This window comes from Gigantopelta aegis, chromosome 4, assembly GCF_016097555.1.
Source record: "Gigantopelta aegis isolate Gae_Host chromosome 4, Gae_host_genome, whole genome shotgun sequence".
Lineage (NCBI taxonomy): Eukaryota > Metazoa > Mollusca > Gastropoda > Neomphalida > Peltospiridae > Gigantopelta > Gigantopelta aegis.
Window position 1 is genome coordinate 13,262,907 of NC_054702.1, and position 25,678 is coordinate 13,288,584.

Sequence of the window (25,678 nt, forward strand, 5' to 3'; positions counted from 1 at the left end):
CTATGTAGTCCCTAACTGGGCTTTTATTTCAGATAACAAAGAGGATGGGAAAGCATCTTCAAACCACATAAGAGTTGCTGCAAAAATAAGAAGTTGAGCTGTTTGGTCCATTGTCAGACTGGCACATTGTGCCTCTTGGCAGCTTATCTTTACTTAATTTCTAAAATTCTAATTCTGATTTCTAAAACAAAATGCAGTGAAAGTTCAGATCCCACGATATTCTCAAAGAGAGACACCTCGACCAGCACGGATGAGGTGTGGAGAATATGCAATGGCTCACACATCCAATTCCTGATGGAAGGATTGTGCAAACGTTTTAATATACTTGGCGTGTAATTATTTATTTTCGAAGATGTACAAAAATGTGTTAGCTGTATATCGAATTTAGCGTATTAAATGAAGGGCCATCAATAAGGAGGGAATATATAGTGCAGTGTAAAGTAACATTGTATTTTATTGCCTTATATACATGACTGACTTTTATTTAAGTACACGTGTATTTAATTTAAAGGAACATGCCCTAGTTGTTAACCATTACGCCGTTGTTTTTTGCTATTAAACCCATTTTTCACAAATAAAATTACACTTTACTTACATTTTATTATTTAGAATATACATTTCCATTCTCCTGAAGTATTTTTTGGTAATCCTGGTAATCCTGATGTTTGTAATACCACGAAATGCATTTTTTTGTATTTCTTAAAAACGCACATGCCACTGAGAAAAAACCGTTGAGCACACGAGGGGATCTTCCCATTTCAACGTCACAGATGTTGGTATACCACGTGACCGTTATCATTTTGGTTCGGTTTGTTTTTTCGTGCACGGTTCGCGCAATCAATATCCGATTTGTTGTCGTTTCCTTGTCGTTCATTTGTGAGGTTTTTCTTCACAGTTCGTGCACATTTTTATTAACAATAAAGTTCAGACAAGTAAGTATCTCAATACAAAACGTTACAAACCCTTAAAACCAATAAGTCTCACGATATCTGGAGAGGACAGAACAGTTGGAACATGCCCAGAAAAGGTGAAAGGAACGCACCCCAAGTCTGTGTGCACTCTGGGAAAGTTGTCATGACATAGGCATTTCTGTGCTTTGAGCGACATCTACCGGTGACATCAGAATACTAACTTTCAAAATTATTTCAAGTAATTGAGTCATAGGGATTCCCATGGTATATATCGATATAAAACCTTCTTTTTCACTCCATTTATAAAAACGTGATCTAAGTGTGTTACAGGTTTGTAGATTAACCAGAATTATAATTAATTTTCGCGGGCTGAAACTAGGGTGTGCGACTTTAAAACGTCAGTTATATACAAAACAAGTAAAACATTTTTTTTTTAGATATTGGTATGTAGGTAGGTAGGTAAGCAGTGTGCATATATATAGGTGCATGTTTGTATACATGTAGGACGGTAGATATATACAGTGAAACCTCTCAAAACCGGACCCTCTATAAACCAGAATTCCCTAAAAACCAGACATGTCCCATGGTCCTTTTTTTAAATCAGTACAGAACTTAACCTGTCTAAACCGGATACCTCTTAAACCGGACATTTTACTTGGTCGCGAGGGTGTCCGGTTTAGAGGGGTTTCACTGTATGTATGTGTGTGTGTAGGTAATTAAATAGGTGTGTAGGAGTGTGTGCATGCATACAAGTTCGGGTGAATTCTAGCTATGACCCGTTTATATTTTCTGTTAGAACATATACAAAACGCATGGTTAGAGGACACTCGAGCTAGCATGCATGCACACACACTGTATACCTACCTACCAACATACACATATTAGATGTATGTATGCATAGATGTACTTAAGCATACATGGCTGTGTGTATATGTATACGCATGCATGTGTGTATGTATTTGTGCATGTATCCATGGTTGCGTGCATGTATCCATGGTTGCGTGCATGCATCCATGTATGTGTGCTCTCTGGGAGGGTCGTAGCCCCGTGGTAGAGCACTTTGGGCTATTTCTTGTTCCAGCCAGTATACCACGACTATATGTCAAAATTACCAAATGTTTGACATTCAATAGCCGATGATTAACAAATCAATGTGCTTTAGTTGTGTCCTTTAACAACAGCATGTATGGTTGTATGCATATATAAAGGGAAAACATTTAAATAAACAAAATTAACATTAAGATGTTCAATGCATATAACAGTTTTTATTTGATAGCCAACGCGACTAATGCGAGACGTACAGGTTGACGGTGTGTGGAGATTTGCCGAGTGTGAAGTCTGTCTCTGGTCGGTGACTTCGTGTCCCCTGTACGTGACGTGCACCTCGTAGTGCCCGTGGAAGCCGTGCACTGTGAAGTGTTTTCCAGACTGAGACAGAGAGTGTCTCTCGTGAGTCATCCACTCCTTCTCAAGCAGATCCAGCACTCTCTGGCCAGCAGCGTTGATCTGGCAAAACAAAGACATTTCAATATATCTTATATTTAAAAAACACCAAAAACATCTGGGTTTTATGTCACTCACAAGAGAACTGGTCTCAAATATAGTTTTTCAAATGTGTTAGTAATATAGCGGGATTTGTTATCTGTAGTATTCAGACCTATTAGTAATAAGCATAAGAAGAAGAAGAGGAAGAAGCAGAAAAAGAAGAAGAATTTCATTTCTGGGGACAATAAACTTCGAAAAAAAAGTATACAGTAAAAGAGAGAGACAAAAAAGAATTGGGATGGGAAATATATAAGCCACTAGACATTAGGCGAGCATTTTACTACTGCATTGTATGTACAACCCATCAATTTAGCCAGAATACATCATAAGAACGACTTTTTGATTACAAAGAAAGATTTTGTTTTCAAACAAGACTCCCGAATATTTTAAACATAGGCTAACATGTATCCAATATAGAGATATGGATGGTGAGGTTTGTTTGATGGGAAGGAATACTAGTAACTTGAAAACATGCTTGTACTCTTTGAAGACAGATCATATAGAGAAAAGGAAAAAGAAGCCTTGGAATGAAAGTATTAGCTGTTGTGTTCCTTCTTACTCTATATTCGTGTCCGGTGACCAGAGAACGTGATTCTCCACCATAATGATTGACACTCCAGAATCCCTAGAACATGATGCCTTCCACAGCAGGGTGACTATAGAATGCCCGGAAAGCCGTTTCATAGGCGTCTGCTCGTCTGTGTTCGTCCTTGAAGTCAACGTCCAGCTCTGTCACCCAAATAGGAAGGCCGGCCTGGGCGAGTGTATCAAGATGTTCCTGGAATGAAAAAACTAAAAGTATACAGTGAAACATGGTCAGATTTGTGTCAGCCTTTCAAAAGCTACTAGCAGTGTATGTTTGTTCTTTGATATGATCATAAATTTAAAATAATGCCATTAAGGGTTGTCAGCGTTAATAAGGCAATTGTGATATCGGGCTACAGAAGAAACCTGTAGTTGCAACATGGGCTATTATTTCAATTTAGCTTTTCAATACACATTGTAATACGTATCACTCTAAACCAGTCGTGGAGCACTGGCTGTAAGGTAAGCCAATGAGTCAACAAAGGATGATTGCCCATATGAACTATATGCAAAAGTGAAATGTCATTGAATTACATGCTAATAATTTCATTAGCATTGTGTCTTTCTCGTGTCAGGACTCTAATGTGTATGTTTTGTTGAATGGAAGACTGGTGTTTCTATAAAGTAGTATTTACCTTGATAAGTGCTGGATCTGGCATCTCCTCGTGTCCGAAATGACACTGTACTCCCAACCCATAGAGCCCAACATTTGCGTGTTTGAACTTCTGAGCTTGTCGTAAATACGCCTGGAAGTCAGATGGAAATTGTGATCGGCCTGCATGTTCAAAACTTATAAACCCATCAAACAATTGGTTCATTGTAAGAATTATTCTTTAATAATAATCTAAACTACAAAACACCCTCATATCACCAAGCCAGCGACAACAACACACAAAAACGTAATTAGTGTCATTATTATAATATGTTTGTCTTTTTCTCTTCCCTCTTACTTTTTCGCTTCTGTTTGTTATGTCGTCGGTATGAAGTATATCTATTACAAGTAATATTAATTAACTCTGAACTATCTGTGTGTTAGATTACCACAATTATCGGTTGTAGTAACAGCAATATTCGAATCAATCTGTGCTGCTCGGGCTGCTGGTGATCTTGTGAACTTGCCAGCGTGGGCGGTCCACCCCAAACACTTTCCTGTCCTGAACAGAAGAACCGGCATAAGTCGACACCTGCGCCCATGACAGGTGTGTGTTCCAACAGCTTGCTCTGAATGTGCACATTAAGAGATTTGACCTGATCTGACCTGAGCTGGTCAGTTTTAAATAATTCAGTTGTTTGACTAGATGTTAAGAGAGTAACCCACACCAGGCTTGCCTGGTTCTTATTCACACTACTGAAGTTTTAATGTTATTATTAGTTATTATATGTTTCAAAGTTAATTATAAGTATTATCTGTTATTTCTATTACGTTCATCTGGGTATGAAAAAAACAAAAAAATCATCAAAACTTATCTGAGAACGGCTTCGCCGATTCACCCAGTTTGCGGATGATTTTTTGTTCATACCCCGATGAACGTAAAAGAAATAACAGACAATCCGTAGATGAATATTCGTGAGGCCCATTGCTTAAATTAATGTTGTTGTTTTTTTGTTTTTTGTTTTTTTTGGTGGTTTTTTTTTGGGGGGGGGGGGGTTGTTTACACATTTAGAAATCTGACGTACATCATTATTATAACGAATGTGTCATCTTATCTTTTATGTAATTATATTTGTATTTGCCTCATATACCACTGAATTACCGACAGATTAAATAAGGTTCAGCTCAGTTCACCATCACCATCGCCATTCACAATAGGTTAATCAACAACAACGTCATCAGAGGTCACACACTATCACCAACGCGTCATACGCCATCACCACCAATCAACAACAACGTCATACTGAGGTAGCACACCACCATCATAATCAACAACAACGTCATACTGAGGTAGCACACCACTATCATAATCAACAACAACGTCATACTGAGGTAGCACACCACCATCATAATCAACAACAACGTCATACTGAGGTAGCACACCACCATCACAACCAAAAACAAAACAACGTCATACTGAGGTAGTAACACCTACCGATGTCATAGCGCCTCCAGCGACCACGTTGAAGTCGTTTAAGAACATCTTCACGTTTGGTGCCGCCTGATGAGCTTGACGGAATATGTCCAGATTGTAGTCCAAGTCCTGGAGTTTGTCTTGGAAGTAGAAACCGTGAAGGTTTTCGTTGTTCACATCCCAGTGTTCCACGCTTTAAATAAAATACGGAGATAAAATTATTTTAATAATAATATGTAACAAATAAAATAAAGATAAATAAATAGTTATTTATTCTGTATAAATCACTATCCACATTTCAGAATTGTTTTGAGTGGGTGATTAGCGATACTCTGGACATACATTAACACTGTAGTTTGTTAGATCCATCAACGGATATAACGTCCAGTAAGATCTGATTTCAGTTATTTAAGGTGTGTTTTTTTACATTCTTGACATTATTTTTAGTTTAAATTATAATAAAACTGAGTACTTCTGGCAACAGCCTATATGAAGATAGGGTTCGGAAAGCAATTCCAGCTAAGGTAACTAAGTGCAGGAGACATGCTGCAGGGGTACCTATTTGCTGTATAGACATTAAATTCAACGAATAATTAATATCATTATTTAGGCCTATATTTTCAGTAAAGATTAACATATTACTTATTCATGACTCGTCCTGAAGTTTTGCCTAATAATCTAATATGTCAGAGAAATGCTAAAAAGTGCTGAAAGGTACGCTACTTACAGGTCCTTGGTTTTGGAGACCACGCCAGCAATTCTGTCATGGACGGCTTGCTTGAGATCGTATCCAGAGAGCGCCTTCACCCAGCCTTGAATAAAGTAGTAAACTGACCAAACTATGTTGTGAGCTCGTACTTTGATTCTACAAGAGAGAGACACACTTTTGTAAAACTATATGACGAGTATTCTATATGCGAAAAATAATATATAGAAAAGCAAACTGAAGCTCTAGAAAGTTATGACGTCATGAAATTCTTATATTTATTATAATAAACATAACAAAGTAGAGAATTACTGTCTCTGATGAAGGCAGCGATATCTCGCAGAAATGTAGAGAAACATCGGGGTTTATACAAAATTATAAACCAGTTTTATACAAACATGATTTAATGGCCAACTGCTTGCTACGCATATGGTCAGTGCAAGCACAGTTATACATATACACATGTATATCTATAGGCAAGCCCATGTACACTGCTAGAGATAACAATACACTGCCGGGAGCTGCATGTAACCGCAGCTGAGTGCTCATCCAGAGATAGAGGTCAGGTATGCATTTATATGGCAGGGTGTAAGCTGATAGTGCAAGTTCATTGGCTAATATAGTCACATGATCTTTTGGTCCCTGGGAGCTGGTGCTAGGCTCTTGTTGCATTGTTCTTGTAGCTACTGTTGATCAAGACATTTACAACTCTCTAATTACAGAACTTTGTTAATTCTAAGAACTTTAAAATTTCAAAGGTTTTGCCAATTTTAACTTGGATAGAGCAATCAAATGAACACGTTCTAGACCCCAAAAACCATATGATTTTTGCAATCCTAAAAAATGGACTACAGGATATTTAAAAAATTACATTGAATCAACTCTACCAGCAGAACAGGAACAGAGAGTGTAATGTGCCAGGGACACCAGAAGATGGTGTTGATGGAAGTATTCCAACAGAGGTAGATTATCAGCAGGAGGTGGAATGTGTTCCAGTACATGAAGATACCATACCACCATCTACACAGAGAGAGACTGACAGAAGTCTGTTTCAGCCAAGTGACTTGAACAATATGGCAGCACATCTGATTTTGCAGACAATGTTGTCACTCCGACAGCAGATTCAACAGATAAAAACAGTAGTAAATGGCAAAACACGAGAAGCAACAAGTGGATCAACTCTAATGGCTGGAAACCATAACTTGCAGTCAGCTCTTAAAGGAATTCTAAAGCAAGGCTTTTGGACTAAATGTGTGATGCCTTTCCCCAACGCCAAAACGGATTTGTATGAAGGTATCATAATTAACATACACAATAGCCATGGGAATGCGTTCTATGACTAACATAAAAAAAATTCTTCTAAATGTGCTGAAGCTTTGAGACAAAATAATACTAAAGTAGACTGGTCACTGATGGACATGAGATTGTATGGGTTGGTAACAACAGGAAGAAGGGCAGGAACCTGTGAACTTTGCTCTAGTTTAACGCATGCTACCAACCAGTGTGGCAGACTAAATTCTGGCTTTCAATACAGTAGCTACATGGGCATGTATAGGAACAACAAATTCAACAAAGAGGGGAGAGACAAACAAGATAGAACAAGGATTTCAGTGAATCGGAAAGAAGTGTGCAATAACTTTAATGAAGGGAAATGTACCTGTCATGAATGCCCATTTCTACACGTGTTCAAAATGTAAGGTGACAAAAGCGACCCACAGTGCAGCCACTTATCTAGCGAAGCCAGAATGACTGCCATCTGCTTCAAGCCCTATCAATGATGACAGATGGCAATATGAGTTACAACATCATCCCAACAAAGAATTCGTTACACAGCTATGCAATGGCTGAAAACATGGATTTGACACATTAGTTTCTCGCTTTCCAACATGTGTATTAGAGTGAAAAAATATATTGACTACCACACAACAACCAGATATTGTAAGTGAAAGTCATCTAATATCAAACGAATGTAGTAAAGGTTTTCCTTTAGGTCCATTCAAATCTCCTCCATTCAATGTATTTCGGGTTAGCCCTGGAAAGTACACAAATAAGAAAAGGCTAATTGTAGATCAGTTTGCTCTTCATAACAACCTTTTTTTCATATCAGCATTAATGAAACAACTGACAAAGAACTATGCTATGTTCCCTATCATATGTTAAAGTAGATGAGTCTATACAAGTCCCAAGAAAGTAGTTTGTATAGTATATTGTTGTTTATTGTATGGTATATGACCATAAGGATATATATGTATGTATCGCATATTTATAGTGATGATGTTTAAAGTAAGCTTATCTATATGTCAATATACATAATAGTTGATATATGTATGAATCAGAATAGAGTTTTTTATTTACAACTACATGTGTCTGTTGTGTATAAATTGTAACGAATGTGTTTTGAAATATTTTCCTGTACAGTGTTTTAACAAGTTGGACCATGAGTCTATATTACAAGAAGTGCAACATTTAGTAACTCGGAATGAACAGTGTGAACAAGGTATCCTTAACTTGACAATAACTAGTACCAGCTTCCACACGATTTAATTGTATTACTATGCACATACCAGAATAATGTAAATTAGCACAGTTTAAATCTTACCCGTGTTGTCGAAGTTTTCGAATTGCTCGAAGCGCTCTATCGTAATCGATATGACCCTGGAATAAATCAGTGTTGCGATTAACTATTTATATATAGGACTGCATTGTTTAGCTTACTAGGACATCAATCTCAAAGATGTAGTGGTTAAGTGATTGCGTTTAAGTCTGACAGGTACTAGTTTCGTATCCCAGTACCAGATGGATACCACAGTGCGTGCTCAACTTAGTCTAGAGGTGAAAGGTCGCATACTCCAACTACCACTAACCCATATCCCAGTAACCCAATCTAATCATCAATTTCAAAGACAAATCTGATAGCCAATGTGCGTGCCCAAGATTGCGTTCTTGAACCTCAAGTAGATATAAAACGGACACAAATTAATATATATGTGTCTGAATTGACTGAGATAGACAAAACTTTAAACTAAGGCTTGTGTCCAGGGCAAGCCGCTTCGCACGTAGGCGTGCATGCTCGAATACGACCTTTATTGTTGAGGAAAGATGATTTCGGGCAACACGTTTCGGAATACTGATCATGTTTAGTTTTTTTACCTTTCTACGTATCACAAAAAAAACTTTCATGTTTGCTTGAAGCTTAATTTAACTTTTTAGAATAATCATTCTTACCCTCGGATTTTCCATGAGGTCCCACTTGAGACAGTTCTGTGTTACAGCCCAGTTAAAATGCTGATTGATAAAATGTTGGTATCTGGCATCACCATAGTGGTAGTCATCACAGTACCGAAAGGAAACGATTTCTTCGTCTGTCTGATCTGCAAAGTAAATCCAACAGCACAACGAGATCACTAAGCTGATTTTGATAATGACACTGATAATATCCATGTTTAATTTACATTCTATTATTTGTGTTAATTATTGTATTTCTCCAATGGATGAGCAATGACCCGTAAAACTGCTTCTCGACAACGGAGATATTTATGTAAGGTTTGTCTTTTCCGGTTAGTAGTCTACGACTGGTGTATTAACGGAAGGTGCTATCCTGTCCTTAGAATAGTGTATATGAAAGTTAGTAGAAACTACGCCAACATCGTAATATTGGCATTTCTGTACTATATTTGAAAATGACCCATCGCATTTCAGGTTAGCGCTCTAAAACAAACCCCATTCTAAATAAGGTTTAAATAATATCAATGTCAGTCTTACTTCAATTTCCACTTCATTCAAATCCACGTCCCCATGTGTGTGAACGCTATAACAAAGACAACTATATTATATAGACCGCAGATGTACTAAATTACTAACAGCCTTAATTAAATAATTTCAACAATACTGCTTCCTTGTAAAACAGCCAGTGACCAAGTCAGTCTGCCTGACAGCCAGTTCTTCAGTCAGATATCTTGTCAGTCTGTCGGTCAGTCGTTTGACCTGTGCTTCAAGACTACTGAAGACAAACATGTCTGACCTTAGATTTTCAATGTGACTATGCGGTCGTCTAGTACGTGTAGCCTGTACATGATGCGTTATGCTAGACACTAAAAAAACACATTGTCAAACAAATAATAACAACCGACAAAAAGTAATTGCAATAAACACAAATGGGTTTGTAATTATTATTTTAAAACCAAAAACATATTTCATTACAATAGATAAAACGACAGTGATGAAACCACTCATTGATAAGTTCAATCATCCGTTCATTCATTCATTCATTCATTCATTCATAGATTCATTCAATTAGCCGGTTAACACAAACGCATGTATGTAAGTAAATAATTGTTAAACCAATGACTTACTTAATTACAATGTTGCTCTTTCTCAACTTGTTAATGTTTGAAACTGACTCATGACGCCAGTTCGGATCTGAGGCAATTGGGGTAACAGAAACATCGTCAACAATGAAGTTAACATCTGGTTTTGGTCCTTCAAAGAACATCATTGCCTGTTTGAATTCTGGAATAAATATTAACACAACGTAACATACCATAACATATAACATATTAATTCCTTTAATCCAATGTCACAAATTTCATAAATGTGTATTTTTCACAAAACAATTAAAGGTATAACTGCTAATGATTGGTCATCATTGGTACCTCAAGTAATAACTGTAGTTGTGAAGCAATCATCCCGAAATGTTTTACAACCTAGAACCTAGGGTCAGCGGTTTTGCTTCAAAGATTGTACAATCTCTGAAACTTTCACCATTTTATCAAGGCGATCTTGTTTATAAATTACACATGGTTATGTATGATTTCTGCTACCTTATAATGATAACAATAACCATGTGCATCGTGTGCATGTTTGTCTTTCAAATTTCAATCCTGTATAGTTTATTACACAGTGTGTATTTATAAAGCTATGAATAGTAGCATTGTACATGTTACCTGTGAACTAATAGCTTATATCAAATATGCATACGTCTTCTATAAGCAACACTTCGATATAGATAACTAGACAGATAGACAGCCAATTGGACAGAGATGGATAAATAGATAGATAGACTAACAGACATATATAGATGCGCGTGCTCTCACACAAACACACACACACAAACACAAACACACAAACACATACAAACACACAAACAAATATACACACACACACACACACACACATACGCACACACATACGCACACACAAACACACACGCACGCACAGACACACGCACATGCACAAACACATGCACAAACACACGCACACCCACACATACACACACACACACATACACACACATACACACACACATACACACACATACACATACACACACAAACATACACAAACACACACACATACGCACACACAAACACACACGCACAGACACATGCACACGCACATGCACAAACACACGCGCGCACACACACACAAATACACACACACGCACACACACACACGCACACACACACATACACACACAAACACACGCACAAACACGTACACACATACACACACACACACACACATACACACACATATACGCACACACACACATACATACATACACACACATACACACACAAACATACACAAACACACATACACACATACACATACACACACACAAACACATACATACATACACACACAAACACACACACACACATACATACACACATACACACACAAACACACGCACACACATACACACACATACACACACATATACACACACATACACGCATACACACACACGCACACACATACACACACATACACATACACACACAAACATACACACACACATACGCACACACAAACACACACGTACATACACACGCACATGCACAAACACACGCGTACACACACACAAATACACACACACGCACACACATACACGCACACAGACACACACACATACATACACACATACAAACACACATACACACACACATACACATACACAGATATGCGCACACGCACACATACACACACATACACACACATACATACACACACATACACACACACAAATACACAAACACACAAACACACACATACACACAAATACAGACAGACATACACACACACACACACACACACACACACACAAATACACACACACACACATACCCACACATACACACACACACATACACATACACATACACATACACACATACACACAAACACACACAAACAAAGCCACACTGGATATACAATTATTAATTTTGTTAAAATATGTTTACGTCTGTTAGGAACATGATAATCTCCTTGCAGACGAATCCAACCATTTGATTTCCGTGCTACTGGCTCTATCGCAGCCTGTTTGTAACCCTCTGTTCCGTCTGTGACATGGAAATATAGTACAGTGAACGAATGAAAGAACGAACTAATTAATGTACTAATCAACGAACTAATGAATGAACGAATGAATGAATTGATGAATGAATGCATGAATGAATGAACGAATATATAACAACACTCCCAGCACGAAATATAAACAGCGTAAAGAACTGTATAAAATTAACAATATATTTAAGCAGAACACGTAAATGTAATAAAGGACTATTGTAGATACTAGTAAACTAGTTAACCTATGAATGAATGAATGAATGAATGAATGAATGTTTAACGACACCCCAGCACGAAAAATACATCGGCTATTGGGTGTCAAACTATGGTAATGCAAATAAATAAAGTGATGATCAACATCAATATAAAAGTTCAAGATTTAAAAAAAACAGTGTAAAGAACTGTGCAAAAATACAAATACAAATATCACAGAATTTTACGGATACTGAATTTTACTCTAAACTTCAATTTGTTCTGTATTGGCCATTCTCAAAGAGAATGTTACACCCCTGCACCACGGTGAGGTTACAGCACGCGCAGGGGAAGTTAACCTATGAATTAATAAATGTGGATATAACATTATAAAACATTAGCCAATAAAAGAGCGCGGAGGTACACACACACGCACGCGCGCGCGCGCGCGCACACACACACACACACACACACACACACACACACACACACACACATATATATATATATATATATATATATATATATATATATATAGTCATCGATAAAATATGTTTTTAAAGTTTGTAATTATAGAGTATAGTGACCGAGTTTTGACTTTCTATGTTTGCGACAATCTAAACATTTAACAACTTATATATCATTTGTATTAAGGTATTGGTCGTTATATCGCGTGTTATTAATAATACGGGTGACTCTGATGTACTCATCTTTCGCGAACACCTGTTTTAACAGTAATTCATGAGTGCATGTCATCAGAGCCATGTTTATTACTGCCTTGTGCTAGTTTTGATTTAGTAACCTAGTCTAGCAGTGGCCTGAGAGTAAATAAAGTTCGGTTCTTTTTGGTGGTGCAGGAAGTATGTATTGTCTGGTAGAGGAGTGGTCTATAGACAAGGTACTAGATAGATATTCATGTAACCAATCATTACTCTGTCAAATACAGATTCGAGTCTGTGCTGTACAGAGATACAGTATTGTTCGTGGATAACGGTTTTGTCGTTCCGATTCATAGTCACGCTATATATTTTTTCTCTCCATTTACACCTAATCATTTGAATGATTAACTATGAAAGCAGAGTCGCACGACAATACAGCTACTAGTCATCAATAAATGTTTTATACAAGTCAATAATGGCTTCGTAGCTATAAATCTAGGGTGTAGTTAACTCTAGTTCTTTAAAGGGACATTCATGAGTTTGCTCCATTGTAAGATGTTTCCGACTGATAAAATATTTCTACGATTAAACTTATATAGTAAATATATTTTCTTGTTTAGAATATCAGTGTCTGTATATTCAATGTGTTTCTGGTCGTCTTAATATTTGTAAGAAGCCCAAACTGGATTTTGTCTAAAAAATATTTTAGGAAATAAAATGAAATTTAACCTAATACAAATATTAGAACGTTCAGAAACACGTTTAATATACAGTCACAGAATCTTATGCAGAAAAATATATTTGATATGTAATTACAATCGTTAAAAAAGTCTCTGTTAGCCGATAACATCTTAAACATTGCAGCAAACTCAGGAATATCCCTTTAAAATATTTGCAAAACGGTAGCAAGCGTTAGATGAAGACAAGTACACACAATGTAGTAGTATTTAACTGAAACCATGTAAAACATTATGTTACGTGCGGACCTCCACACACACACACACACACACACACACACACACAACACACACACACACACACACAGACAGTCACTCTCACTCACACTCACACTCACACTTAAACACACACACACACACACACACACACACATACACACACACACACACACACACACACACACACACACACACACACACACACCCCACCCTCATGGAAATGTAACTAGTACTAGTATCATAAGCTACAAGATACCAGGAAATGTCAGCTCCACAGTGATCTCTAAGGTCTGTTTGATCTCGCCCGGATGGTCGTTCAGTAAACGGACGTAAGCAGAAAATTTGTAATTCCGTTCTGGGGAAAGATGAATAACCTGGCGTGGTCCTTGATAGTGTCTTGTCCTGTTCGAGAACAATAATATATGTGCAACTTGATATGTTGGTTTTATTTTTAAATTGTGTTATCATACTTAGTATTTTACTTATTGTATAAATGAATTTACCAGTGATTCCAAGAGGAAGTGACAGTACTATGGAAAGACTCAATTTACAAAAGGGAATGAACGAATGAATATTTAACGACACACAAAAGGGAAAGCAAACTAAAGGGAGTTTTGTGTAACACGTCATCTCATTTTAAAAATAAGGCTATTTTGATATCTTATATACGGTGTAAATAGACAAAAGAGGCCGTATAGCTGCCGGCAGAAAAGCTCAAACCATGACTGTGATACATGTAAACTGTGGGCACTGACTGGGATAGAAACAAACAATAAAGGTTCTCCAAGCGGAATGGATCCCACATTTTAAAATATGTTTCAGTTCACAAGTACAGGGGAACTTGCTCAACCGTCCACCTTACTAACACAACCATCTGCCTTAAGAAGGCACTTGATTGTTTTCCCAAATCGTGTAATTCATTACAATCTTATCTTTTACGAAGTCATTTTAGTTATTATTTTTAATTAACTAATTCCAAACGACTTGATCTATTCAGAAATTAGCCTCATTATTCTTCTAAATCATCACATCCAATACAAATTGTCCTGTGTTAAGAAGTCACTTGATTAGTCTCTTATATTACCCAAAATCACATCAAATGTGTCTATGGTTTGGAAGACACTTGAATATTCTTCTAAATCATTTACGTACAAACTAAGTCTGTTTTAAAAGTCACTTGATTACTCTCTCAGATCGTCTAATGCAACAAACTGGCTTGCATTAAGAAGTCATTTACGTACAAACTAAGTCTGTTTTAAAAGTCACTTGATTACTCTCTCAGATCGTCTAATGCAACAAACTGGCTTGCATTAAGAAGTCATTTACGTACAAACTAAGTCGGTTTTAAAAGTCACTTGATTACTCTCTCAGATCGTCTAATGCAACAAACTGGCTTGCATTAAGAAGTCATTTACGTACAAACTAAGTCTGTTTTAAAAGTCACTTGATTACTCTCTCAGATCGTCTAATGCAACAAACTGGCTTGCATTAAGAAGTCATTTACGTACAAACTAAGTCGGTTTTAAAAGTCACTTGATTACTCTCTCAGATCGTCTAATGCAACAAACTGGCTTGCATTAAGAAGTCATTTACGTACAAACTAAGTCGGTTTTAAAAGTCACTTGATTACTCTCTCAGATCGTCTAATGCAACAAACTGGCTTGCATTAAGAAGTCATTTACGTACAAACTAAGTCGGTTTTAAAAGTCACTTGATTACTCTCTCAGATCGTCTAATGCAACAAACTGGCTTGCATTAAGAAGTCATTTACGTACAAACTAAGTCGGTTTTAAAAGTCACTTGATTACTCTCTCAGATCGTCTAATGCAACAAACTGGCTTGCATTAAGAAGTCATTTACGTACAAACTAAGTCTGTTTTAAAAGTCACTTGATTACTCTCTCAGATCGTCTAATGCAACAAACTGGCTTGCATTAAGAAGTCATTTTTCTGGCGACCTGCATTTAATTTTGTGTGTAATGTTCGCCATTCTTCGCTCGCGTAATATTTATTTATTTACTTTCTTTCTTTCTTTTCTCCTCAGATCAAAACTTACATAGGCACGAGTAACAAAATAATTTTGTACATTTAAATCACTAAAAATATTTGTGTATATATGTGAAAATATGTTTATGTATGTATAAATTGTGTATGAGTGTATGGATATGGATATGTATGTATATCAGAACATGTACAAACACTTTGTAAGTCAATGATCCAAGGCTCCCCATCCGTGACATTGTCTCATTGATCTGGGGCAATACAAAGTCATCTTTCTTACAACCTGCATTTAATTGTGTTTCTCTTTTTCCCACTTTTTACGCTCGTCAATTTATTTACTCCTCAGAATCAATTATCTGACGGTGTTAGCTACAAGTAAACGTAAACAAGAAAGGGTAGACAATCCTTTTTAAAATATTAGAAACCGTACCTTCCAGAGGTTTCAACAGCATGGGATCCAGTGTGATGTGTAGTTGTCACGCGACATGTGAATCCATTACAGTCCCAGTGGTTCAAGTTCTCCATGTCAGCGTTCTGCACGAGCTCCTGGCCCCACACGAGGGAAAGCAGACAAGTCAGAGTCACAGACCACAACATAGTTGACGTTTAGCTGACCCACGAGATTCAACTCTACTATATGCATTGTTACATTTGCAGAAACCTTTTATAGTTCCTTCCTATCATGAACACATGCCCTGCACACACCCTTATCTTCCAAACATGTATGTAAACAGAGAAATCCGACTGATAAGTTCTGAAGTTTATTTTGTTTAACGACACCACTGGAGCACATTGATTAATTAATCATCGGCTACTGGATGTCAAACATTTGGTAATTCTGACTGATAGTCATCAGAGGAAAGCCGTTACATTTTTCCTAACGCAGCAGGAAAGCATATACCACAGCCTTTGACCAGTTGTGGTACACTGCATGGAACGAGAGAAACCCCAATCAGTTGAATGGATCCACCGAGGTGGTTCGATATTGCGATGCAAGCACCTCACTTAACCGACTGAGCTAAATTTCCAATAATCTTAATTGATTTGTGAAAAGAAAACCAAAATTAAATTACTCCTTTAACATTGTGTTTGTTTTGTCGTTAGTGGAAGTGAAATGGTGTTCTTGGTGTTGTCTATATCATAGATGGACTCATGGTTATTATAGGTCAGACTGGGGTGGGGGGTGCATTCCAATAATATTGGAAAAGGAAATTAAAGTTTAAAAAATAAAAATGGCTACTAATCGAAACCTGTAACCTGTAACCTATGTGGCAATAGACATGTGTATATTAATATTATTGTACCTCTTTACTCGTCTCTTCCTAGTTATTTTAGGTAATAGTGATGTTTTACTAATAGTATTTTACATATTTACTCGTCTCTTCCTAGTTATTTTAGGTAATAGTGATGTTTTACTAATAGTATTTTACCTATTTATTCGTCTCTTCCTAGTTAATTTAGGCTACGTACGACTCTGATGTTGATGCTTATTTCTGATGACATATCAATATCCGTATCTTCCAAACATGTAAACAGTTTTAATAACTGTAACTGATTTGTGAAAAAAAATTGAAAATTAAATTATTCATTTAACATTGTGTGTGTTCTTGGTTAAGTACCTATAGTCAAAAACATTAGGCTGAATGTACAAAGCCTGTTTTAGACTTACACGCGTGTAACTACATACATTTACAATGGTTAAGCACAGGCTTCGTAAGTTCGTGTTTGTGTACCTGGTTAAATACTATAGTTAGAAGTACTACTGTATTGTAAACAGACGACGGTGTTGTAATCTACACAGTCTTATCAATCTAAGCATCGTAACAAGCTCATTCAAGGTCATTTGAGACCAAGCAGACGTTTTCCAATGCTGTTACTTCAAACGATTGGTAAACCTTTTACCTGTGTGTAAAGGAAAATAACAATCATTAGTGCCATCCCAGCACATTTAAAAGTAGGACTGTTTGGTGTCATAACACAACACTATAGTTATTGTTTGGACACCTGTTTTAGATAGTGAGTGGCGAAACTTGATGTCGCCATATTGGCTACTCTTAGAGAATAGCAATGAATGAATGAATGAATTAATGTTTAACGACACCCCAGCACGAAAATTACATCGGCTATTGGGTGTCAAACTATGGTAATGCAAACAAATAAGGTGATGATCAACATCAATATAAAAATTCAAGATTTAAATAAAAACAGTGTAAAGTACTGTGCAAAAATACAAATATCACAGATAGATACTGACTTTAACTCAAAATTTCAATTTGTGCTGTATTGGCCATTCTCAAAGAGAATATTACATCCCTGCACCACGGTGAGGTTACAGCACGCGCATGGGTAGGGAATAGCAAAGCATTTTGGAATACGGCACTAATGACCGCCGGTAGTAGGGGTACATAGTAGGTGGTTACAAGTGCCTATTAACAATGCCAGAAGTAACTACTGACTAAGCCCACAGCAAAAGGCAAATGGGGAATGGCAGGTGTGTGGCACAGATAGCCACAAGAGACATGCACCTGTCGCGGTTGGAGAGACAAGGACTGGGATGTGGAGGAGGACAGCGAAAGAAGTTGCAAGATAGGAGGAGTTCCAGATCGTGAAGAAATGGGATGGCATTCAAAGAACAGAAAGGAAAGGGGCAGTGGGATGTGTACTTTACAAGTGGCAGTCAAACTACAGAGGGCTTTAGAACAATATATCGTGATCACAACCAACTATCCTGTGAGACAGTGAGTCAGTGGTTACACACCCTCAAAATTTATCCTTTTACTGTCAGTTCTGTGATCATGCTAATGAAAAATTGGTAATATTGGTAAGTGAGGCTTCTGTTACGCAATGTTAACATTTTGTGGTGGTGGGGGTATTTTTTTTGTGTTACTGGTAAGTAAATTAACGCGTATTAATACCCCATCGGGATCTCATAACTGGGAAATAAAACTCATACTTACTATAAGAAATTATCGTGGTATTGGTGTAACCTACAATATCAATGGACGATGTTTTTAACCAATGACTTTGTCAGTACTAAATATATGGTAGTAATGTGATCTTTTTATTTTTATATCTTAAAATATGTTGTACGTCAGTTAGGTCGTTTATTCTTTGTTGACATAATTTTTTAAATAGTGAGTATAATTCTTTCACTTCTAAAGTAACCCTTTACAAACATTAGTCGCAGAACACTTTTAATGCATTAGTTTATTTTATTTTCCTCCCTCCCTCTCTCTCTCTCTCTCTCTCTCTCTCTCTCTCTCTCTCTCTCTCTCTCTCTCTCTCTCTCTCTCTGTCTCTCTCTCTGCGTGTGTTTCTGTGTGTGTGTGTGTGTGAGAGAGAGAGAGAGAGTGTGTGTGTGTGTGTGTGTGTGTGTGTGTGTGTGTGTGTGTGTGTGTGTGACTCGTTTGAACAAGTCATCTACGGTTAACATTTATCTGTCCGACCTTTATAGATAAGATATTTCTCAAGGACAAGAGTGTCTGTACAGCATATATTGGGACGAATCTATAAAAACTCTGGTAAGATAACCGCGTACACTTAGAGTGGTTTTTTTGTGGTAAACATAAGCCATGTTGTGGTGTGTGACTCTGACTTGTCTGGTGTCACTCGTGTGGGGCCAAGAGCTCGTGCAGAACAGCGGCATGGAAACAATCAATTACTGGAACTGCTGGGGATTCCAGTGTCACGTGACGAGTACACGTCACAGTGGATCTCATGCTATACAAACCTCTGGAAGGTAATGTTTCAGACATTTTGTTTCTTCTAACACTGCAGCATACCTCATATCGAAGAGTAATTATATTTGCGCAAATGAACAGAGGAACCAAAAAGGTTGTTTTGTTTAACGACACCATTAGAGCACATTGATTTGTTAATCATCGGCTTTTGGATGTCAAACATTTGGTAATTTTGACTTATAGTCTTAGAGAGGAAACCCGCTACATTTTCCCATTAGTAGCAAGGGATCTTTTATATGCACCATCCTACAGTCAGGGTAGTACATACCACGGCCTTTGATATACCAGTCGTGGTACACTGGCTGGAACGAGAAATAGCCGAATGGGCCCACCGACGGGGATCGATCCCAAACCGACCGCGCATTGAGCGAGTACTTTACCACTGGATTACGTCCCGCTCCTCAGTGAGTCGATTGTAATATTATGATATATAATAATACTTAAATTTGATGAAATTACTTTTTGTAATGATTGATTGAAACTGTTTTGTCATTGTGTTCATGCTGTTCCAAATGTGGAATGTTTACAAGAATTAAATTATTTTATCAAATGGCCTGGTTACTTCTATGAGAAATCGGCAATCTCGACCTGGTGTTAGTCTGATTATCCTTATGCAGTAAGCGTTAACACAATGTTGTATATGACATAACACAAATCAGTTATTGGTTTGAATGTCTGTTCCTGTATTTTAGGACAAATGACTACCAAGGACCAGGACAGTTTATAAACCTTCAGTCTGGACGGAGTTACAAAGTTTCGGCTTATGTGCGCTTGCTGAACGATCATGCTGGTGAACTCCGACAGAACTTACAGATAACTGTGGCGTTTACGTTTTTTGGTATTTTTTGCATATTAAAGACACTAGATTTGATACAGTATTAATGGTTAATTATTTAGAAAAATCTATCTGGGGGGGTGCGGGGGAGGGGGGGTGGGGTGTTGTTGTTGGGTTTCGTTTTGTTTGGGTTTTTTGTTGTTGTTTCTTTGTTGTTGGGTTTTTGTTTTGGGGGTAGTTGTTTGTGGGCATTGTTTGTAGGGGTTGAAGATTGGTTTTTTTGATGGGGGGGGGGGGGTGTTGTTTTATTTGATTTAGGTTTTGTCCTCGCTGTGACGTGTTGTTCCTTGAAATACTTTCGCTGTTAATTTTTGTTTTGTTTAACGACACTACCGGAGCGCATTGATTTATTAATCATCGGCTATTGGATGTCCTCGGGAGTGAGAGTAGTCCACTAGTTTTAATTGTTTAGAATTCTTTAACATTGCAATCTGGGGTTATAATTTTTGGTTTTGCTTTGATTGTTTATTTATTTTTATTTATTTTTTTTGGTTTTTTCTCTCTTTCTTTCTTTTTTTTTTCTTTTTTTTCGGGGGTGCATAAGGTGCATTAAACCATGAAAGTTATGCCACAGTGATCTAGTAATGGTATAGTGTTTTCCTGTGGGAATGTATATATAAAAGATCCTTTGCTGCATTAAGAAAAATGTAGTTTCCTCTTATGACTATGTGTCAAGATTGCCTAATATATGACATCCAGTAGTCGATGATTAATTAATCAATGTGCTCTAGTGATGTTGTTACCTTTTCTTTAGTAATGGTATGCGACAAAACCCCATCACAAGTTGTCCCTGCATGTGAGGTTTGAATGTCCTGCATGCATCAATATATTGTCTGGACAAGAAATGTTAGACGGACGGATGGATGGACAACGCCATACGACCCCTCATAGACATAGTGAAGCATGATATTTTCATCTTTCGCGAGCATCTGATATCACCACTGTTATGACAGTGATTCTAATGGGCTTTGTTCGGAGCTAGATTTGATTTAATAAACTAGGCTAAGAGTGGCAGTCCTCTTTGTGGCGATGCAAGAGTGATAAAATCTCCAGTAAATGATCTCTTCGGGAGTGACTGTCCTCCTATAGACGAGGAACTAGACAGAGATTCATGGAATCATCCACTATTGCCTATTCGATTCTGCATTGTGCGGAGATACGCCCCTGATCATTTGTTGTTCAGATTTATCGATTGTGGTCGTGTATTCTACTGTGAGTCTTTGCAAGTTAACTTTATTTATGTTCGTATTACAGATGGAACCAAGGATTGGGTACATGTTGCTAATGAGCCAGTTGCACGGAAATCAGACGGCTGGATTCATCTGATGGGAGATATTCACGCTCCAAGCAAACGTAAACATATCTTGTTAAAACTATATTGATATACAGTAGCGCATATCAGGACGAGTGGGAAAACAGCGCGCGCAAGAGAGTGTATTTCTGCGTGTATAATCATTACACTGCCCTATACTGTACTGTACTGTACTGTACTGTACTGTACTGTACTGTACTGTACTGTACTGTACTGTACTGTACTACACTCCATTACACACTACGCCACGTTTCACTACACTACACTACACTACACTACACTACACTACACTACAAACTTATATCACTACCATACCATACCAAACCATACCTTACCTTACCATACCATACCATACCATACTATTCTCTGCCATACTTTGCTATACAATAGTATTGAATACTATCCCAAATTACTACACTATACGAGGTCAGGTCAAAACGTTTTAAGATTTAGCATTTATCTAAAACAATAATGTGCATGCATCATTATTATATGTGATGTCCCCTTCCATGTGATCTTCTCTAGATGACATGCATTTGTCTCAATGTCTCTGCCACTACGCTGAAAGTCTTAAACTGTTAAGTACCTAAGGTCTGCCTTCACATTATTATGGATTGTTGGGTTAGCATCAAATCTATCTTTTTTTAATTAGAGCCCGTATTATAGCACAGTCTAGTAAAACATAATATGGTTTATTACAGAAATCAAGGAGTCACTGGTTTACGTTGAAGGGCCAAAACCAGGTGTTGACTTTATCGTGGACGAATTCTCTGTTACACCAATTGCCACGGATCTGAGCTGGCGTCATGCGTCGGATTCAAATATCAACAAGTTCAGGAAGAGCAGCATTGTAATTAAGTAAGTCATTGATGTAAAACAATAATTATATATCAGTTAATGTTTGGATAAGTATATGTATCTATGTATATATCTATCTATTTATCTGATGTTGTGTGTATATCTGTCTGTCTGTCCATCAGTCAAAACGACTATTCATTCATCCATAAATCCACAAATATGTCTGTCTATCTGTTTATCTATCTATCTATATATTTGTCTATCTATCCATCTATATTCAAATATTTATTTATGTGAAAATTATGCAAAACGAAGCGGCACAAAGATGACGGGAAGGTTATGTCTTGAATTTATATTAACAAACACGCATGACTAGTTGAATCATATTTTACATGGAACCAGTACATATTATTTGTTTAAGTTAGGAAAAGCTCTTTGAAATGTAGTACACGTCTCGGGCACATTACGAGGAATGGCAAAGAATACAGCGTCTGGGCATTCATCGACTGGTGTCCAGCATGAGGCGTATCCAAACCGTCGTCTAGGTACAGGATACGCGATACAGACTCAGGGCCGTATTGCGATGTTGGGTGGCATTTACAGATGACGTCTCTAACCACCAGACCGTTTAATGGTAGCAGCTAAGGAGTAATAGTTGTAAGTTGTAAATGTTAATTTTCATATTCAACTGTTAATAAAATTCATGGCATGTTCGACAGCATATCCTTTCTTTCAGTACTTTTCATCTATTGCAAACAGATATGCATGAACAAAATGTTAAACATTATTGGTGTTCTCGAGATGGTCTGCTCGTGTCTCTAAAAACAATAGGTGGTGCTTAACCTTTTGAGCAGGTGTATATACAGTATATATTTGTTTTTGTTACAGTGTTCACACGAATGGACCCGTGGATTTGAATCAAGTGGTAGTTGAAGTAAGACTGATCTAGTAAACTACATACATTTTTAAATTGTAATGGTTTGGCGTTGTGGAAAAATTTAATTTAAATTATTGGTTTGTAAAATCGAGACAAGGTCTGAAGCTATATCCATAGTTCGTTATGTGAAAAATTCCATGGTTATAAGCAAATTAATCAATAAGCTCTAAGTGTGTCGTTAAACAAAACAAATTTTAAACTCTTCGCCCTCCTCGTGTCGTTTCTCTGCCCTCATTATGTCTTTCTGATGCCCTCATTATGTCTTTCTGGTGCCCTTGTTATATCTTTCTGTTGCCATCACTATGTATGTCTGATGCCCTTATCGTATCTTTCTGATGCTCTCGGTATGTCTTTCTGATGCCCTCGTGTTTTTCTGATGCCCTATCATTTCTTTCTGATGCTCTTATCGTGTCTTTCTGATACCCTCATCATGTCTTTCTGATGCTCTCATCATGTCTTTCTTATGCTCTAATCATGTCTTGCTGATGCCCTTGTTATGTCTTGCTGATACCCTCATCGTGTCTTTCTGATGCCCTCATCATGTCTTTTTGATGCTGTCATTATGTCTTTCTGATGCCCTCATCATGGCTTTCTGATGCTGTTATCATGTCTTTCTGATGCCCTCGTCATGTCTTCCTGATGCCCTCGTCATGTCTTGCTGATGCCCTCATCGTGTTTTTCTGATGCCCTAATTATGTTTTCCTGGTGACCTCATCATGTCTTTCTGATGCCCTCATCATGGCTTTCTGATGCTGTCATCATGTCTTCCTGATGCCCTCGTCATGTCTTGCTGATGCCCTCATCGTGTTTTTCTGATGCCCTAATTATGTCTTCCTGGTGACCTCATCATGTCTTTCTGGTCCCTCGCCATGCTTTTCTGATGCTCTCATTATGTTTTCCTGGTGACCTCATCATGTCTTTCTGATGCCCTCATCATGGCTTTCTGATGCTGTCATCATGTCTTCCTGATGCCCTCGTCATATCTTGCTGAGTCATCGTTTTTTCTGATGCCCTAATTATGTCTTCCTGGTTCATCATGTCTTTCTGGTCCCTCGCCATGCTCATGCTCTCATTATTTTGGCTGATGTCCTCATCATGTCTTTCTGATGCCCTCATTATGTTTTCTTTCTAATCGTCCTAGTTTCTGGTCTCTCGTTATGTCTGTCTGATGCCCTCATCATTTATTTCTGATATCTCATCATCTTTCTTATGCCGCTCTTGTCTTTCACACCTCAAACATATCTCGTTCTGTCATGTACACTATTCCACACAACACACACACACACACACACACACACACACACACACACACACACACACACACACACACACACACACACACACCACTCATTTACAGCCTAATGATCTCGAATGTACTGTTGGTTTTACTTTACAGATCGTACAGACCAGCAAATCATTTGCTTTCGGTACTGCCATTGCTTGTGATGAATATTACCATGGTGATCACAGATATCAAAATTTTATCAATCAGCATTTTAATTGGGCGGTAACTGAGAACTGTCTCAAGTGGGACCAGATGGAATCACAAAAGGTAAGAATTGTTGTTAATTTCGCAATGTGAAATTATAATCATGTATTTAAAGACATTAAAAATTAATATTGAGGCCTACCATAGTAGATTGTGATGGGTACAACAGTGATCTAATAGAAATAAAATATATCTTTCAAAACATATTATCATAAATAGCTCTTTTTTTTATATAGGAGTTGGGCATATATTGGTTGAGAGGGTCTGCATGTGTTCAAGTGCGGAACCACAAAATCTTCCAATGCGTGTGTCAATCTACACGCATTATAATCACAAGATCATGACAAAGACATTGTAATTACTGTTCACAACAGTGTGATAACCCAGTAGCTTAACCATTGCAATAATTAGATCGGTACTTTAAAAACTGAACATAGCAATGTTAAATAATTTTGAACACTGATTTTATTCTAGGGTCATATCAATTACGATAGAGCGATACGAGCAGTTCGAAAACTTCGACAACACGGGTAAGATTTAAACTGTTTTACATTTGCAACGAATTGCAGAAACATACATTTATATAATGTGAACCC

The 25,678-nt window shown here is 37.4% G+C and overlaps 3 protein-coding genes across 3 annotated transcripts in view; 2 read left to right on the plus strand and 1 right to left on the minus strand.

Annotated features, from left to right (window-relative positions):
• Window positions 1-19,545, minus strand: LOC121369690 (endo-1,4-beta-xylanase 1-like). The gene is given in 11 exon segments (XM_041494742.1): window positions 1-77; window positions 2,213-2,417; window positions 3,016-3,234; window positions 3,677-3,787; window positions 5,129-5,300; window positions 5,835-5,972; window positions 10,166-10,322; window positions 14,228-14,373; window positions 16,402-16,517; window positions 17,831-17,866; window positions 19,510-19,545. Coding segments are annotated over 11 exon segments (1,413 nt in total).
• On the plus strand, window positions 19,544-23,605 carry LOC121369691 (endo-1,4-beta-xylanase 2-like). The gene is made up of 5 exons (XM_041494743.1): window positions 19,544-19,710; window positions 20,404-20,549; window positions 21,801-21,899; window positions 22,560-22,716; window positions 23,545-23,605. The coding sequence occupies exons 1-5, from the start codon at window positions 19,544-19,546 to the stop codon at window positions 23,603-23,605; spliced, it is 630 nt and encodes a 209-aa protein (XP_041350677.1).
• Window positions 23,584-25,678, plus strand: part of LOC121372710 (anti-sigma-I factor RsgI6-like) — a 7,620-nt gene continuing 5,525 nt past the window's right edge. The window contains exons 1-3 of the mRNA XM_041499185.1: window positions 23,584-23,590; window positions 24,990-25,145; window positions 25,557-25,612. Coding sequence (XP_041355119.1) covers window positions 25,131-25,145; window positions 25,557-25,612 — 71 coding nt within the window. The 5' untranslated portion in view covers window positions 23,584-23,590; window positions 24,990-25,130. The remainder of the gene's footprint in view (window positions 23,591-24,989; window positions 25,146-25,556; window positions 25,613-25,678) is intronic.